The sequence below is a fragment of the Protopterus annectens genome, chromosome 8.part0, assembly GCF_019279795.1.
Source record: "Protopterus annectens isolate FY-2018-M chromosome 8.part0, PAN1.0, whole genome shotgun sequence".
NCBI lineage: Eukaryota > Metazoa > Chordata > Ceratodontiformes > Protopteridae > Protopterus > Protopterus annectens.
The window spans coordinates 1,763,276,976-1,763,295,878 of record NC_056741.1 but is presented as its reverse complement, the minus strand read 5'-3'; the positions used below and the strand labels follow the sequence as shown (position 1 = coordinate 1,763,295,878).

Below are 18,903 nucleotides of genomic sequence, written 5' to 3'. Positions count from 1 at the left end.
GTCAATCATGAGCAGACAGGTGATCTGCTGTGACAACCCCTAACTGGGAAAAGCCAGAAGAAAAACAAAGATTGTGATTTGAAAAATGTTTCATCCAGTGTCGTCAACTTTGCTAATGCATTTTTCATATCTACCCTAATGTTATTGTACTTGTCATACCCATTGCCTTACTGCTACTTCAGATATTATACATTAAATCCTTTAGTCTAAAATGTACTGAAACCTGGTAATGCATGTTGTAAATCCTTTAGTCTAAAATGTACTGAAACCTGGTAATGCATGTTGCATGTATCACATCTGTGGGCAGCTTATTTTATGCTACTTAGTTCCACTTTTCATGCAAAATAGTACTTTCTCACATCCTTTCTGAGTCATACCATAAGCATATAACCAGTATGGCTTTTAAAAGCTCAGATAAATCATCTTATGTATTCCTTTTAAAAACTATGTTTCACATAGAATTATTCATCTTTAACTTTCGACAGGGGCCTTCTTCTGCTTTTATGATACCAAGTTCCAGCAAATGGCATAACTTATGCCTTTCTGCATCCAAATTGTTAATCTCTAGTCAAGGATGGTGAATAAATAATAACAGATACACACTCACAGTAGGTGCACAACATTTTCAGTTCATTGGATTAGTATTAGGCTAACTGCTCTTTTGCGCCATTTGAAGCCTAGTCAGTTACCCCATGTGAGAATCAAACCCTGCACTTTGTGCTTTTAAGGTAAGCACCTTCACCATTATGTCATCCCCCACCCTTAGTTCTGTAAGCAAATTATTTAACCCCATCGATACATGTTTTATATTACTAACCCTTGTTATAGTAAGTTTTGTGGCATATTGCAATAAAATCCTGTCTACAACCAACATATTCTTTGTTTAATTATCAGACTGGGTACTGAATGTGCTAGTAGGACAAGAGGGAGGTATATTGAAGCAGTGTCTGCCCCCACATGAGTGGTGCACATGTTCAATGTTTAAACTACATGCTCGATTCCTTAGAAGCATGGCATTTGCTTCCAAGGTGTAGAGGGATATGTCCTTCGTGGTTCACTGCTGCAGTCATGACTGTTGGGTTCTTCCTGCCAGCAGCAGCCCTCGATCAGCCAGAATCCCGAAGTCTGGATTGGGTGTCAGCTGAGGTCGCTTTTATCCTGACGTCAATGCACCAGGAAGTATAAAGACCTCAGCCAGTGCCATTAACCCAGTCTTTCTTGCTGCGCGGTGCCCTGAGCAGTTCGCTGATGCCGGTCAGCCTACTCCTGTCTATTTTTGGATTTACTTCCAGGATTTTTCATTTTTTAAGATAAGTACCCCATTCGGGAGGTCTTTTTCTTGCTCCAGTCAGATGTCAGAAAAAGTTAATAATTGCATTTCTTGTGGGAAACAAATACCTCATAGGGATTTTCACTCTTGTTGTATTCCCTGCCTGGGGCCTGACCATGACGTTGCTAATTGTGGGTTTTGTGCTATATTTAATCAGCGTACTATTAGGCATAGGTACAACTTTGCCTTTTACTATTTTGGTAAAAGGTTTAATTATAATATGTCTTCGGATTCTTTTCTGGCTTCTGGTGTGTGTAAGAGGAGCAAAGATAAAGACAGGCCTCCGAGGTCCAAAGCAGAGGATATTACTCAGTTATTGCCAGTTGCTGGTTCGTTGGTCGTCAGTGAGGCGCCTTTGCAGCCCCTGTCGTCTGCCTCTTTTGAACCAACTGCCTGTACCAACTCCAGTGTGGAGCTGATGGGGCCTTCAGAATTGCCAGGGAATGAACCTTTGGATACTACTCCCTCAGTTGGGTCCAGAGCCAGTAGGCAAGTATCGGCTTCTGAGGGAGTTTTCAGGCCTTTACAGCTTCATGTAAATATGGATTCAGTTTTGCATTCTAAGACAATGACTATGGCTTCAGCTAAAAAGAAATGGCAAGCGCAGACACCTTTTGATCAGGGTCCTAGGCCTCAAAGGCAGATGCTTAGGTTGGCTGAAGATTTGTTATCTATGATCAGGGGTTCTCATCTCCCTCCTGACAAAAAGCCTAGATTACAGTCAGATTATGATTCTTCAGACCAAATTTCTGTTTCTTCTGCTTCTTCCCTTGAGCACGATTGTTCCTTTCCTCCTTATGAGGATTCTGATGCTGAAGATTCCTTTCCTTCAGCGTCTCCTCCTGAGGATTATTCTTTTGGTGAAACTTTGCATGATATGAGGGAGCATTTTCACTGGGAAGGGCAAGAATTCTCTGAAACCAAGAAAAGGCTTAGGGATTTTCTTCTTCTCCCTCAGCATAAGCCTCTTGCTATTCCTCCTGTACTGGACATTGTAGATGATGTTTTTTCAGAAGCTTCCCTCTCTCCTGATTCTTTTCCCCCTGCTCCGGTCATACCAAATAGGTATTATAGGGTTCCACATTCTCACAAGTTTCTTTTTAAGAATCTTTCACCTGATCCAGAAACAATTTCTCAGGGCCCTAAGGGTGTTAAGGCGGCCTCTGCTAAACATCCTATCCCCTCTGACCGAGAGTCCAGGGCTTTGGAAAGATGGGGTAAAAAATGTTATACTTCTGCTACATTGTCGATTAGAGCTTTGAACTGTCAATTTCATATGCTAAAGTATCAGCAATACCTTTTGTCTGTATTTAAACAAAAGATGTCAGCTGTTTCTATTGGTGTGGATGACAAGGAGTTGCAGGATTTATTGCATGCTATTGCACAAGTGGGTAAACATACCCTGCATTGTGGTTTTGATTCTTTGGAAGCTTCTTGTAGGGCTGTGACAACTGGCGCAGTTATTAGAAGACATGCTTGGTTAAAGGAACAAAGCTTGCCGGATCAGGTTAAAGCCAAACTTTTGGATGCCCCTTTGCAGCACGATGTTTTGTTTGGGGCCAAAGCTGAAGAGGTATTAAAGAAAATGTAGGACAAAGCCAAATCTATGCAGACAGTTAAGGATTTTCTACAGGTGCAACCTCCTAGATTTAGCAGGCACTGGCTGGCTAAACCTTGGTCCTTTCCGAGCTCGGACAGGCCTCAGAGAAGCAGATTCAGGTGTTCCAGAGGTAGGGGACAGGCACAAACCCTTTTTAGGAATAGGCAGTGGCCCGCCCCCTCTCCCAAAGGTGGTGAAGATAAGTCTCAACCTTACCGGAAACAGTCTTTCTGACTCTCCCTTTCTGGTTCCAGGGACTCCTCTCCTGGAAGCACCTTTGGGAGGAAAGATTTCTCTTTTTTTATCAAAATTGGGGCCACATAACCCGGGACAAATGGGTTCTGGACATAGTCTCAAAAGGTTACAGATTTCATTTCCACACCTTGCCAAGACTGAACAGTTGGCCAGATCTGCGAAATCATCAATGGGCAGAGGCACAACAGCAGGTTCAGTCCCTCTTAGCTATGAGGGCCATAGAATTGGTACCAATTTTAGAAATAGGGCAAGGTTTTTATTCAAGACTTTTCCTGGTTCCCAGAAAGGAAAATTCGTGGAGACCAATCCTGGACCTTTCCGTACTAAACACCTTCCTAGATGTACCAAGATTCAAGATGCTCACTCTGCAGCAGTTGCTGCCTGTGCTGGGCAAGAACACTTGGGTGGTGACTCTGGACTAAAAGGAAGCTTACCTGCATATTCCTATAAGGCGAGAGTGCAGAAGGTATCTGAGATTCAAAGCAGGCTCAAAGCATTACCAGTTCTCTGTGCTGCCCTTTGCCTTATCTACTGCGCCCAGGGTCTTTACAAAGTGCCTGGCACTGGTAATGGCATTTTGCAGACAGAAGGGGATTCAAATATACCCTTATCTGGACGACTGTCTTATTCAAGCAGACGACAAAGGCACTCTACTTCAGCATCTAGCTTTTGTGCAGCATCTTCTACAGTACCTTGAATTCACAGTGAATCTAAAGAAGTCAAATCTGGTGCCCACACAACAGATTACTTTCCTGGGTGCTCTACTGAGTACTACAACCCAGATGGCTTCCTTGCCACCAGACAAAAAAGCGCAACTGGCTTCTTCTTTCCAACACCTGGCTTCAATGAAACAGCTGACTGCAAGAAAGGTTCTGCAGGCTTTAGGTTACATGGCTTCCTGCATTCTCCTAATACCATATGCAAGACTGCATATGAGGAAACTACAGTGGTACCTCAAGAGTGTGTGGTCTCAGCATTACCACAGTTTGGAAACAGTGATCATGATTTTGCATTGTCTGCAGCAAGAGTTTCTTTGGTGGGCCGTAGCCTGTCTCCAGAACAAGGGGAGGCCTTTTTGTCCTCCACCAACCAACCACGTTCTGACAACAGATGCTTCAGATTATGCCTGGGGAGCCCACATGCACGGGAGATGTCTTCAGGGTGTTTGGACAAAGGAGCAAATTCACCTGCACATAAATTTGAAGGAGATGCTTCCAGTACAGAATGCTCTGATAGCCTTCAGGGACTTTCTTCTACCAGGACAATTGTTGATAAAGACAGACAACACTACAGTGAAGTGGTACATAAACAAGCAGGGGGGCTCTCACTCTTACCCCTTGTGCAGATTAGCCATGGCTCTGTGGTACACTGCATTGACCTGCAGAGTCCACTTACAGGCACAATTCCTGCCAGGAAAAGACAACACTCTGGCAGACAAATTGAGCAGGACACTTTCGGATCCGCACGAATGGATGTTGGATGTTCGGATATTCTGGATGATAGTACAGGCATGGGGATGTCCGGATATAGATCTTTTTGCAACCCCTCAGAATCATCAACTTCCAACATTCTGCACCAGGACCTACCACAAACTAGCATGGCAAGTGGATGCCCTCTCGTTCAGTTGGAAACACCTCTCAGTATATGCTTTTCCTCCTTTTCCTCTTCTACCTCGGGTACTTCTGAAGATAAAACAGGACAGACCACAAATGATTTTACTGGCTCCCAATTGGCCTCGACAATTCTGGTATTCCACTGATGAACCTAGTTCAGGAGCCTCCCTAGATTCTGCCTCAAATCCCTCATCTACTGTCTCAACAGGACGGCTGGATCCTGCACAGTCATGTCAAAACTCTGAATCTAGCTGCCTGGCGGATCCAGGGTCTGTAAACACCTCTACTCTTTCCAAACAGGTAATGGATGTAATCCTTGAAGCTAGATGGCCCAGCACTAGGAAATCTTATGCAGGTAAATGGAAAAGATTTTGCTCCTGGAATCAGGTCCAAGGTGGTGATTCTACTGTTCTGAACATTCCTCTGATTTTGAAGTATCTGGCAGAGTTGTTATATACGGTCCTATCTTTTTCATCTATCAAGCTTCATGCTTCTGCTATTTCTGCACATTACAATACGGATCCTCCAATTTTTTCTCATCCATTACTTAAACTATTTCTTAGAGGGGCTAAGAATGTTCGGCCCCCTATAAGAGCACCTGTTCCCACTTGTGATCTTAACTATGTTTTGGAAAAATTAACCTTGTCTCCTTTTGAACCTGCAGCTTCCACGGAGTTAAAATTTTTGTCTTGGAAAACTGCTTTTCTTTTAGCTATAACCTCTGCTAGAAGAATTTCGGAATTGCGAGCACTCATGGCTGTGGAACCCTTCATTATTTTTCATCAGGACAGGGTTTCCCTAAGGATTAATCCCACCTTTATGCCTAAGGTGGTTTCGGCAGTGGCCTTGAATCAGACTATTCATTTGCCTACTTTTTATCCTAATCCTCAAAGTGAGGAAGAAAGTCTTTTGCACTCTTTGGACGTGCACAGGCAGCTTCGTTTTTACTTGGACAGGACCAAGATATTCAGGAAATCTGACCAGTTGTTTGTCGCTTATACTCCTACTGTTCTAGGGAAAGTGATCACTAAGCAAACTATTTCTAAGTGGCTTGCCCACTGCATCAAGTTCTGTTACTCTTTTCATGGCAATCCAGTTCCTGTTAATAGTAGGACTCATTCTACCTGGGCTACTGCTACTTCAGCAGCCTTTCTTTGTGGGGTTCCTACCAAGTATATTTTAGAGGCTGCTACTTGGAGTTCTGTGCATACTTTTTCTAAGAATTATAACCTCCCTCTCTATTCTAAATCTAGGGCCGGTTTTGCTTCTGCGGTTTTGCAAAGTTTTGTGGCCGCTCCTTCTGTTTCTCCTCCAGCCACCCTTTCTTAGCTTTGGGACTCAACCCTACAGTCATGACTGCAGCAGTGAACTACGAAGGACATAGTACAGTTGTGTACTCTTACCATAAATGTAGATGTTCGAGTGTATTCACTGTTGCAGTCTGAGTTACCCTCCCTCCTACCCCTCTTTTGTTTTTTTCTTTGAGTATTGTCTGTTATGAGGTATTTTGGCTGCTGAGGTTTTGGGCACCTGACATCTGGGGCAAGAAAAAATGGGGTAATGGCATCGGCTGAGGTCTTTATACTTCCTGGTGCATTGACGTCAGGATAAAAGTGACCTCAACTGACGCCCAATCCAGACTTTGGGATTCTGGCCGATTGAGGGCTGCTGCTGGCAGGAAGAACCCAACAGTCATGACTGCAACAGTGAACACACTCGAGCATCTACATTTATGGTAAGAGTACAAAACTGTACTTTCTCAAGAGTTACACCAGTTGCAGAACTGAGTGACCTGCCTTCACTACAGTACATCCAGCCCTTCAGTGCTTACATTAAAGTGCAGTGAGGAATGACAGTGAATAACAAAAAAAATTTCACCAAGTTCATCTTTGATGGGTTGCATGTTGTGAGCAGTTGTTAAAGAAAAAAATGGATACCCAATAGAACTAAGACAATCTCTTAAAAAAAAAAGAAAACTAATCTGGTGGTCTCCTGCCATAAACAAACTCTACAACAGAAGAAGGAAACTGATGCAGAATAAGGTGAAGTCCCAAGACTGGAAAAACTCCATTATCAGCCTCAACAAAAGGTTGAGATCCCTCATCAAATCTTCTAAAGCTAGCTATGAAAACAGAATTGCAGCAGATAGTAAAGACAACCACAGGGCCATCTATAGTTATGTAAAGAATCTCCATGGCAATACTCAGATTTGCTCTGAGCTACTGCACAATGGTACCTCCAATACCGAGCCTACAGATATTGCAAATATACTGGCGGACAGATTCAGTGCTAACTTTACCCCTCTCCCTCCCAAATGACCAATCACAATACCAGTAGATTGCCAGGCACCCATTATTACTGCTGCACAGGTTAAAACAGCACTGTCCAAGAACAAGAATACAGCTTCTATGGGACCTGACAGTATCCCTGGCTGTGTTCTATATGAACAACAGAGTGAACTGGCACCTCACCTGTCTGCCCTGTTCAATCACCGGCTCACCTCAGGCTTTGTCCCTACTAAATGGTGCACTGCTACAGTCATCGCTCTCCACAAATGAAGAGTGACTACAGACCCGGGACCTATTGCCCCATTAGCCCAATGAGCCTGATATGCAAAGCTATGGAACGCATCATCATGGACCTAATAAACAAGGATATAGGGAATCTCCAAACTCTGGATGCTACACAGTTTGGTTTTGTGAAGGGTAGATCATCCCTGCTCAACTTGGTCGACTTCTTTGAGTCAGTCACCAGAGCTGTGGATGAAGGTAAGGTGGTTCATACAGCCTACCTTGATCTGGCCAAGGCCTTTGATACCATTCCCCACTCAGGAATCATAGAAAAACTTACTAAGCTAGACATCAACCCCTATATCACTAGGTGGGTTGCAAACTGGCTCACAGATAGAACCCACAGTGTGAAAGTAGCTGACTCCAAGTCAGACTGCCGACCAGTCATGAGTGGAGTCCGACAGGGTCTGGTCCTGGGTCCCCTCCTGTTTGGTATCTACTTCTCTGAAGTCCAGGCCAACATGAAGGGAGTCTGGCTGACAAAGTTCACAGATGATTGCAAGTCGGGAGCTATTATTAACTCCTCAAGTGATGCTGACATCCTACAGAAAGGCCTCAATGAGACCAACGACTGGTGTCAGAACAATGGCCTTAAGCTCAATGCCAAAAAATGTGTCTTCACCCCTTTGGGAAACCCCAGTTCCCTTGAATTACCACATTAATGGTAGTCCACTGAACACAGAAGGCATTATAAGAGATCTGGGAACACAGGTTTACAGTAACCTCTCTTCTGACCACCACATTGCCACTATGGTCAGAAAGTCCTTCTATGTGGCACATCTCACTACTAAGGGTTTTGCATCCAGCAAGAAAGAGGTCATTGTCTTCCTCTACTCTTCCCTCATTAGGCCAATCATCGAGTGCAATACCCCATTTGGCATGTACCTCACTAGACACCTGCAACAACTGGAGAGGCCGCAAAAGTATCTCACAAAGAGGATCCTAGGCCTTAAACACTTGTCCTATATGGACAGACTCAAAAAACTCCAACGATTCTGTCTCATATCGCATACTTAGAGGTGATCTCTGCCTGAATTACAAAGCCATGTCTGACTCAGTTCTGTAGAAATGCTACATCTAAGGAAATCCCAACCCCTCTGCACCGCATGCTCTAGATATCTCAGTCTTATTACCACAATCAACAGAACATGCTAGAGGCACAGGTTCATAACCCAGAGACTGCCCATGCTGTGGAATAGACTTTCCATACATGTCAAGCAGAGCACCTCACTGGCCCTCTTCAAGAGAAATCTTGATGAGTGGATGGAAAATAGAAAATTCACCCCGGGGATCACTCCAGTGGCCCTACTCGACAGAGGCACTAGGAACTAAGGTTGGTGGCATGATGCCAGGGTAATCCTATGGGCTAGGCTTGTAAAGGTTCGAGGGCCATTAGCCTAGTACACACCTATAAAACTATGAACCTATGAACCTATTCGTTGGAAATTCTCACAGTAGACTAATCACAGCTTACTCTCAGCTCCATATACCTCTTACCTAACATGTTGCACCATAAGAATGTATGGGTTTCAGTTCATCCAATGAAAAAATAGACAAAAAACACTATTATAGATCTCAAAATCAGTATTTTTCCACAGGGCAAGACCCCTTGCATCCTTCTTCTGGGTATAAACTGCAAAACTAATTTTGAGGTCACACAACAGTGAGAAAATGTGCAGCCTCAAAGATCGCTACACCTTGAATGAACAACATATTTATTTAAAGCAGTTTGGTGGATCAGCACATTCCCTAATATGTATAGTTATTTAGAAGGAGTGGACGAGGAGCACATTCCCCATATTCACGCATTCATATTTCTCTTTATTAAACTAAATTTTCATTCACTCACACTTCCTGATTAACAAACGTCACAGAACTCTCTGATCGAGGTTTTACTTAGCATGTAAACAAATGATAAATAAGAATAAAAATAAATAAACAAATGCTATCCTATAACCATCTATTTTTTAACTAATTACACTGCTACCTTCCTTTCCCAAATAACTTGTGCATAATGGTAATGACACAGACTTCTGTGTCAACAGGAAGTAACTCTTTTCAGGAACGGGGTTTATTGTTTCAAATCATTCAAACACTGAGATTATGATTACTGGGATGCTGAAACATTGAGGTACATGTGCCTTTCATTGTGGAAGTGATGTCACAGAACACAACATAAAACACTAGTCAATTACAGCATGTCATTCCAGTATTTTGTGCTATTAATGCAAGTTTAATAATGAAGCAAAAATGATTGCTAATATTGTTGAATCAAATCCCTTTAACAACTATTGCACCCTATTTAAGTATAAAAAGGATCAAAAAAGAACAACTTTATCATCATGTGATACTAACCTGAAGTAAAGTATCAATCCTGGTGTATTTCAGTAAGATTTTTTTTTATTTCACTAGTTTTTATTCAGAGACTCACAGATTTTTCAAGACCAATGATTCCCATGACTGTTCTCATCAGCTTGCACCTACTTTCTCCAGGAGGTCCATAGCAGTCGATATGGAATAAATTTGTGATACCCATCCAGTGATCCAAGTTATTTTTAAAGGAAGACAATGAGTCACACAGCATAGCATTCCAAAGGTTTGGGAGGTGCTGGGTTATAAATTTGTCTCTAAATCATTTATGTTTGGTTATATTACTGGTGGAGATATTGGACTTGCAGAGAAACTGCAGACCCAGGACAATTGGATCGCTAATGGCTCAGTAAGCAAAATAGAGATCACCCCTCAAAAATCTGTGAGGCACTGAGTAAAGGGATATAGCTTCCCACTTGTCTTGAAAGCTTAGGGACTTTAGCCCTGTGATCTTTGAGTTTAGAAATCCTTGTGATCTTTCTAATTGTTTGGAATAGTTAGATAAATCTCAAAGGGGATGTTAATGATTGGTCTGATCAAGTCAGAGCAAAGGGGGTGATTGTAGATCTTGTTGATGCTCCTTTGGCAATTAGGTGGGTTAAATAAAAGGAGAGAGGGCATTATCAACTCAAATACCTAGGTACCTGACTTAATTTTCATTTTGTGAGGTATGCTGACTAGACAGTGTAAGGGGGGATGAGTTTTTAACCAAAAGTGATGATATAAACTTTTTAGCAGTTTTAGTACACCAAGAGTTTAATAGGGACACTCCATTCTACAGACTTTGGGCATTATAGGAACACTCCATTCTAGAGAGCTTGGATATTATAGGGTGACTTAACAACAACTCCTAGTTTGCAGTTATCTGCAGACTTTGTTAGCCTGAGGTTTTGGAGATCTGAGAAGTAAATTCCAAAAAGAAGAGGTCTCAACAGAGCCTTGACGGATAGCATTGGTCACTTCCATACTTTCTAATGTGACACCTGCAAGTCGTACTGTGTAGGTTCTGTTTTTTCAGCAAGTTTGCTATCCATTTTACCACATATGGTTTAATCTTTAAAGCAATTAGCTTTTCTATGATGTCAGCATGTGGAATGATGTGAAAGGCCTTGGCCAATCAACATATACCACATGTTCTGTATGACCACCAACTACAGCCTCAATAACTCTTTTGAAGCAATTTACCAGATTCAATAGAGAAAGTTTGCCCTTCAAAAAAATCTTGGGGGTCAAGTCTGATAAGATTCTTGGTATTGCAATTTGTGGTGTCAGTTATAATATGTTCTATGGCTCTGAAGATGAGGTTTGTAAGATTGATAGGTCTGTAGGTACCTGTGTCGATTGTAAGGTTACCCATATCTATAGGCATCACCACTGCAGTGTGTCACTCATTTTGAGCAAAATGGGTGGCTAGACTTAACAGTTTAAGGAGTATTTCTGCAGGACCATGTTTAACACTATTAAATTAACTAGCCAGGTATATTGTCAGGTCTCATGGAAGACGTATTTTTGGTTTTGGTTAGCTTTTTCATAGGTTCATAGGCGTGTACTAGGCTAATGGCCCTGGAGCCTTTACAAGCCTAGCCCATAGAAGTGCCCTGGTATCATGCCGCCCGACGTTAGTTCCCAGTGCCTCTATCAAGTAGAGCCACTAGAGTGATTCCCAGGGTTAACTTTCTATTTCCCATCCACTCATCAAGATTTGTTGAAGAGGGCCAGTGAGGTGGTCTCCTTGACATGTATTCCAGAGCATGGGCAGTCTCTGGGTTATGAACCTGTCCCTCCAGCATGTTCTGTTGATTGTGGCAATAAGGTTGAGGTCTCTGGAGCGTGTGGTGTGGTGGGATTGGGATTTCTTTAGATGTAGCATTTCTTACAGAGCTGGGTCAGACATGGCTTTGTAAGTCAAGCAGAGATTGCCTCTTAGTAGAGGATATGAGACAGAGAATAGCTGGTGTTTTTTGAGTCTTTCCATGTACATTTGTTTAAGGCCTAGGATCCTCTTCATGAGGTACTTTTGTGGCCTTTCCAGCTGTTGAGTGTGTCTAGTAAAGTACATGCCAAATGGGGCATTATACTCGATGATTGGCCTAATGAGGGAAGAGTAGAGAGAGATGATGACCTTATTCTTCCTGGATGCAAAACCCTTGGTAATGTGATGTGCCACATAGAAGAACTTTCTGAACACAGTGGCAATGTGGTGGTCGAAGGAAAGGTCGCTGTCAACCTGTGTCCCCGGATCTCTTATAACACCTTCAGTGTTCAGTGGACTCCCATCAGTGTGGTAATTAGTGGGAACTGAGTTTTTCCCAAAGGGAATGACAATGCAGTTTTTGGCATTAAGCTTAAGCTATGGTTTCAACACCAGTCATTGGTCTCAGTGAAGCCTTTCTGTATGTTGTCTACATCACTTAGGGAGTTAATAGTGGTTCCCAGCTTGTAGTCATCTCTGAACTTGGTCAATCAGAGTCCCTCCGTGTTGGCCTGGACTTCTGAAAAATAGATGCCAAACAGCAGAGGACCCAGGACTGATCCTTGTGTGACTCCACTCATGACTGGTCAGCAGTCTGACTTGGAGTCTGCCACTTTCACACTGTGGGTTCTATCTGTGAGCCAATTTGAAACCCACTTAGTGATATAGCAGTTGATGCCTAGTTTGCTGAGTTTATCAATAATTCCTGAGTGGGGAATGGTATCAAAGGCCTTGGCCAGATCAAGGTAGGCTGTATAAACTGCCTTCCCCTCATACACAACTCTGGTGACTGACTCAAAGAAGTCAACCTGGTTGGAGCAGGCATGATTTACCGTTCACAAAACCAAATTGTATGGGATCTAGAGTTTGGAGATTCCGGATATCAAATTAGGTCCATGATGATGCGCTCCATAGCCTTACATATCAGACTCGTCAGGCTAATGGGGTGATAATTCTCAGGGTTTGCAGTCGCTCCCCCTTTATGGAGAGGGATGACTGTAGCACTGCGTCATTTGGTAGGGATAAAGCCTAAAATGAGGCTGTGATTGAACAGGGCACACAGATGTGGTGCCAGTTCACTTTGTAGTTCATGTAGAACACATCCAGGGGTATTGTCAGGTCCCATGGAAGCTGCATTCATGGCCTTGGACAATGCACCTTTAACCTGTGCTGCAGTAATGCTGGAGCAATGCTGAGTGCTTGGCATTCCTCAGGTACTGTGTAAATACTTGGGGAACATTGGCAGTGTTTATTGGATCAGGCTAGGTGACATCATTATGAATAAGTTCAGAGCAATGCTGAGTATTGTTTTTTTTTTTTTTGACTTTTCTAACATAGCTAAAGAAAGATTCATAATTATCATTGGCTTCAGAGGCTTGCCTAAACTCATGAGTCCTTTTGGTGGATCTCGTAAGACACTTAAGTTTTTGTGCAATTTTTTTTATAATTTTCCTTGATAAGAGAGGTTATAGATCTACTAAACAACTTAAAGAGTTTCTTTCTTTTGTTGCATAGCTAATTTGGGATGTTGGACCACTAGTGTGGTTTGTTTTTGAACTCCCCATGATACATGGCTTTGGTAGGGAATGCTAGCTCTATGTATTTTTTGAAATAGGTGTAGAATTCCTTAGTGAAACTTGCTGCGCTGCTAAGATCAGGGGAGGTGATCAGGGGAGGTGCTGCTGTAACTTTAATATTTTGTCACAGAGTAGGTTGAGGTTGGCATGTTTGTAGTCCTTTAATTCAGTGAGATTTTCTGTAGGAAATAGTTTAAAGGAGAAAGGCACAAGTTTATGGTCAGATGTTACTGGGGTAAGGAGATATCAGAGAAGTAGCCATATTTGTAAGAATCAGGTCAAGAATTCTATGCCCACTAGTAAGTTTATTTTCCAACTGCTAAAATATTTCTTTATTAATTCTAGACATGTTTTCACATATCCTGCACTGGAGACATAAGTGTCACATTTTATTGAAGTATAGTTAAAGTCACTCAAAATAACGGAGTTATTTATTTTCTAATAGGGAGATCATTTAGCACACTTAAGAATCTTAAGTGGTCATCAGCAAACCTAGAAAATGTTTTGTAACAAGGTATTAGTTGAAAATGAATCCTATCTAGAGAGAACTGTATTTTAATGATTTCCTCAAGATCAGACAATTTATAGTTAAGACTTCACACATCGAGGAGAATCACCTTAATGTGATCTGATTTCAGGATTGATGTGCTAACACTGGAGTATTCATCAACTGGGATCTGACTAAAAATGCACAACAGGGCAGCAAATGCTTTAAGCAACAATCCACAACTGGGTGTAGGTATATTAGGACTTACCCATGGTTGGTGTAGTTTGATCATGAGGGTAAAGCCTGGTGATTAAAAAAGGCAATCATGTGTAAATCCTCATATACCCACACCCAGGAGGGTTTTAATGCTATTGTCAAAGAAAATTCAAAGATCAATTCACGTAAGTTTCAGCAAGGCACCTTTATTACTTGCAGCAAGGAGACAAAGCATGTAAGTACAAGGTTTGTCTGATTTTCAATAGCTCAGCCTGCTGTTTTTATACAGTTCTTTGCATGTACACTATACAGTTCTCTGCATGTACACAACAGGTGCTTATCAGTTAATTGCTGAATTTTGCAAAAACATCTTTCAAAATGTAACTTGTCCACAGGGCTTGCCCTGTCAAACCCAGTTTCTGAGTTATGGTCCTGCAACTGTCTTTTCCTAACACAACACTTATCTGTTGCTAGTGTGAGGCCCCTATCTCAACATTCCACAGCAAGAACAACAGACTTTTAGGCATCAGCAGCTTTTACAGAGACCACCAGTATTTACACATTTTACACAGAATAAATGTATTAACTCTTAACCCTTTAAATGCAGAATTGTACACTACGCTATTTGTACATTTATCTAACAGCTATTATACAACAACATTATTTCAGAGAGAAATTGCTTACCTTTCTTTAATAATATGTTTGTATAAGGGCACTGAAGTGTTCCTCTGCATTTATCCTTCTTTGCTGATGTACTGAGCATTTGTATGGGACTTGCATCCTCACAGTTGCACAGTACATCAGTGCAGTGCAGGAGAAGCAATGGAGAAAAGAGAATCCCTGTTGCTTTTTTTGACATTTTATGAGAGACAGTAATGGAAGGAAAATCAGGTACGTAACTGATTTTTCTTTTATTTTACACTGCTACTCAACATATTCCTATAGAAAGTTTGGCCGCTCAATGGTACTTCAGCACCTGGACTTTATTATGTTGGTATATGCTTGGTTTACAATCGGGTTGTCCAATCACCGTGACTGTTTTTGAATACAAATAAGCTAGTGCTACATAATCAGACAATATATGAAAATATTGATATGAGAGCTACAAGTTATACTTAATGAAGTAAACTGGACTGTTGAGCATCTCATATGATGCTGACGTACTGGATCATCCTCAAGTGACACAGCCACTTAATCAGTTATTAAAGCCAGCTATATTTTCTTTGAATTGAAACAGAATAATGTAAACTTTTAACTTTATTCCAGATCTTTTGAAAGTGAAGCTTGGTTATATATTATTTAAATGCATTATGATATTTTATGCATATTTATAAAAAAAAAAGAAAAAAGAAAGATAGAAAGCAAAGAAATCCATAACGACTATGCAAAGAAAAATGGATAAATATTCCAAAAGTGGAATAATTTAAAAAAAAAATAAATAACAACTGTAACTGGGCATTCTCTTCATAAAGGCATTGCATGCACAACCAGAATTTCTGAGGTTGTTGCAAATGAGAGCAAGGAGAAAACTCCCACGGGTGCTATTTTTGTAAAACTATAGATGTGCAGAGATGGTCTTTACAAATATGGTTTCTTGACACATGACTTGCACCCCATTTATGTTTATTTCAGTTCACTGAATTCACTTGTACTTATCCCATTAAACTTAAAAATACAGTAGAGTGAGAGGAAAATGTATTTATGTCTAAAATCCATTAAACATTCTTTGTAGAGCCCCCCCCCCCCCACACACACACACACACACACACACATTCTTCCCCAGGTATTTAATACCATCATTTAAAAATATATATAATGTCTTGATGGAAATAACATTACTTCTTTCTACAGCAAAGTAGAAATGAAAGAGATTCTGTGTATTCCTTTTTTGTAGAAAGTTTGCCCTCCCCATGTTTGACCAAATGTATTTATCAAGTCCATTTTATATAAAATGGATTCGGTAAAGTCTGGCACAACCATTTTTAGTATGTCCCCTCCAAAGGTTAAACATCTTTAAAAATTAATAAAAGTATGTACTGTCTAAAGAATGTCTTCTGCCGTGAGAGGAAATACTAGAATGAACAGACAAATAAGGGCTAATATTTTCTGCTTAGAAAAATGTGCTCTCTGACAATTTTCTTTCTGTGTTACAGTTGTGAAGGAGTCATTCAACAGAATTCTGATAGCGGTATGCATCGTAGGTGGTCTTCTCCTCCTGATTTTAATAATGATCCCCCTAATATCGTGCAGATGTAGAAAGAACAAAGGTTAGTGGCTTGCTCTTCAACATGTCCTTTGATTTTTTTTTTCATGCAGGTATTTTTTTTAATTCAGTTATGTCAGTGAAAGAAATTAAGACCTTGACAATTCTTTGCATGAAAGAACTGAAACCATAACATCTATTAGGTATTTATTTTTTACTTTTTGATAGATGCTCAGTGTTTCTTGTGATATTCACATGTACAGTCTTTTGATGTGCATTGTCATGACTTAGTTTCTAATGAGAATCTCCTGGGAGGATCTCCCTCTAGCTCTGGGTATTAGATAAATAGAAGAGTTCAAGTGTTACAATAATACACATTGTGCAGTCAGCGAACTATCTTTAGTTTGCTGTAATTCACTGCAGTAATTCATATATATGGACAGCAGCAATGAAACATGGTGCACAGAATCCTGTTAGTATCACTGAATGGTGTAAGATGTGCCCATTACCTGTTCCTATACTATGTGTATGTGGACACCCACGGGGGGGGGGGTGCCTGTGTATCATGACACCCTTTCACAATGCAGCTGGGAATTGTAGCATAGTAGGGTATAAGAAACTTTTGCACGTTACTCAACCCAGTTGCACTGTGTTTTACCATCATGGTTAAGGGTAATTCATAAAATAGTTTCAGTCACTGGTTATTATCATATTATGCTAATGATTGGGTCTGGTGCTCACTGGATCAATGTCTGGGCAAGTTTTTTTTTTTTTTTTTTACTGCAGTGCACGTATGCCTCTCAGTAGGGTATGCTGATAAACGATTCAGCAAGTCTGTAACAGAAACAACATCATCTGATTGTATGTGGCTCAGAACCTCCTGTTTGTAAAACTGGAAACAGCCTGTATAAACATGGAGTTGTATTGTCAATCACATACAAGGAGGATCTCTTGCAGGTATATTCAGACATAGAGCTGGAGAACTATTTCTACAGAGTAGGGTAAGGCTGTGCCCAAGGTCTTATTCCATTTTGCACTTTGTCTATGAATCCCAAAATACGTTGGTATACCCAGCTCCATGGTAAACAATTCACTTAGGAGTTAAGATGATGTTCAAGTCCAGGACCTTAAGTACATGTACAGGTATCAGTACCTTATTTCTCAGATATTTTATTGGTGCTACAAAAAGTACTTTACATTCTACCATTTCTGTTACTTGTCCTTTCAAAAGATATAAAAAATGTATTATAGCTTCATTCTGTTCCTTGAAATGCTTTTAAATATTTTGTATTTTAAGTAATTGATTTTGTAAAACTTGATATAAGGGAGGTAACTTAGAGAGCAATTTGTTTCACAAGGAAAATTGTTGGTACGTTGCTTTCAAAACTTGTAACACAGCTGATTTAACTGGACATGTAGAAGGACATTCTGAGGGGAAGGCCACCTTAGCATTAAAACTTTTTATAGTGCATTTTGACTTGTTTTATATTGTTTTCACTGTTTTTAAATTGGTACACAAGTCTTAACAATTTGTCATTTATTTTCTTATAATAACTATAGCTATACTAAATTAGCCTTTCTATGACTATTTGTTCTTTATATATTATTTGATTTCTCAGTGCTTACTATTTAAAAAAATAAATTTTTGATAGTCAGTCTGATGCAGTCTTTTAGACAGGTGCATAATTTTATTTGTAATTGTTTGTAATTATTGCTTTTTTTTTACGTTTTAAAGGAGTTCGTGTCACTAGCCCAGACTTGATTTCATTTTTTATTTATATTCCTAGTTTTATTGACTTTGATGATGTTAACTCTTCTAATGTTACAACAAAATTGCCAAGTTTGCTAACAACTCCACCTTCAAAACCCATCACTGTCAATCTCTAAGGGAACTACAATGGTTAGAACTTCCCCAGCTACTCAGTTACCACCAGCTAGTTATTGTCTTTAATACTGTTAGACATCCTGAAAAACCCCAGCACTAAGCCAGTTACTCTCTCCATACAGAAACTAATTGTCCTCTCTGATCTACTGAGAAATCTCTCTTCTGCATCTCTAAAGCTAACAACAACTCAGGGAAAGCTCTTTTTTCTTATGCCATAGCTAGATCCTGGAATAACTTCCCCCCTCTCTGACCTCTGCCCCCCACCCAACACACATTTCAGAAATGCTCTCAAATCACATGTTATGAATACATGGCCATGCATCACATGAATCTCACAGTCTCAGCACACTTTACACCTTCCTTCCTGCTATCTCTATTGTATATATGCTACAGTTAGGTATCTTACTGTCAACTTGAAATTGTATATGTCATGTCTAATCATATGATTTTTGTATTCTGTTATCCTATCTCACTAATCCAATGTTAAAGCTTTGATGTATGAAACTCTCTATCTTTGGAAATTTACTCATTTACTGCTGATGTATTGTTTATTGTTTAAAGTGGATTGTATGAGACTTTTTATGTCTGTACTTACCTCAATTATCACTGTTATATTATTGTTTGTGGAGCATTTCTCCCAAGGCCTCCACTGTAAATGGACTTGTGTCCAGTTAGACTATCCCAGTAAAAAAATGTAAAATAAATAAAATAAATAAAAATAAATAAATGCACAAAACATAACATATATAAATGCAGGCATCAGCACATTATAAAGGCAGTGTTGGATATGGGGTGTGTGGCATTAATGCTTCTAAGCTAGATACA

The 18,903-nt window shown here is 40.4% G+C and overlaps 1 protein-coding gene across 1 annotated transcript in view; it reads left to right on the top strand.

The window, feature by feature from the left end:
- The window catches only part of LOC122809625, a 352,298-nt gene that overhangs the window by 246,569 nt on the left and 86,826 nt on the right, over positions 1-18,903 (top strand). The window contains exon 4 of the mRNA XM_044081259.1: positions 16,144-16,257. Coding sequence (XP_043937194.1) covers positions 16,144-16,257 — 114 coding nt within the window. The remainder of the gene's footprint in view (positions 1-16,143; positions 16,258-18,903) is intronic.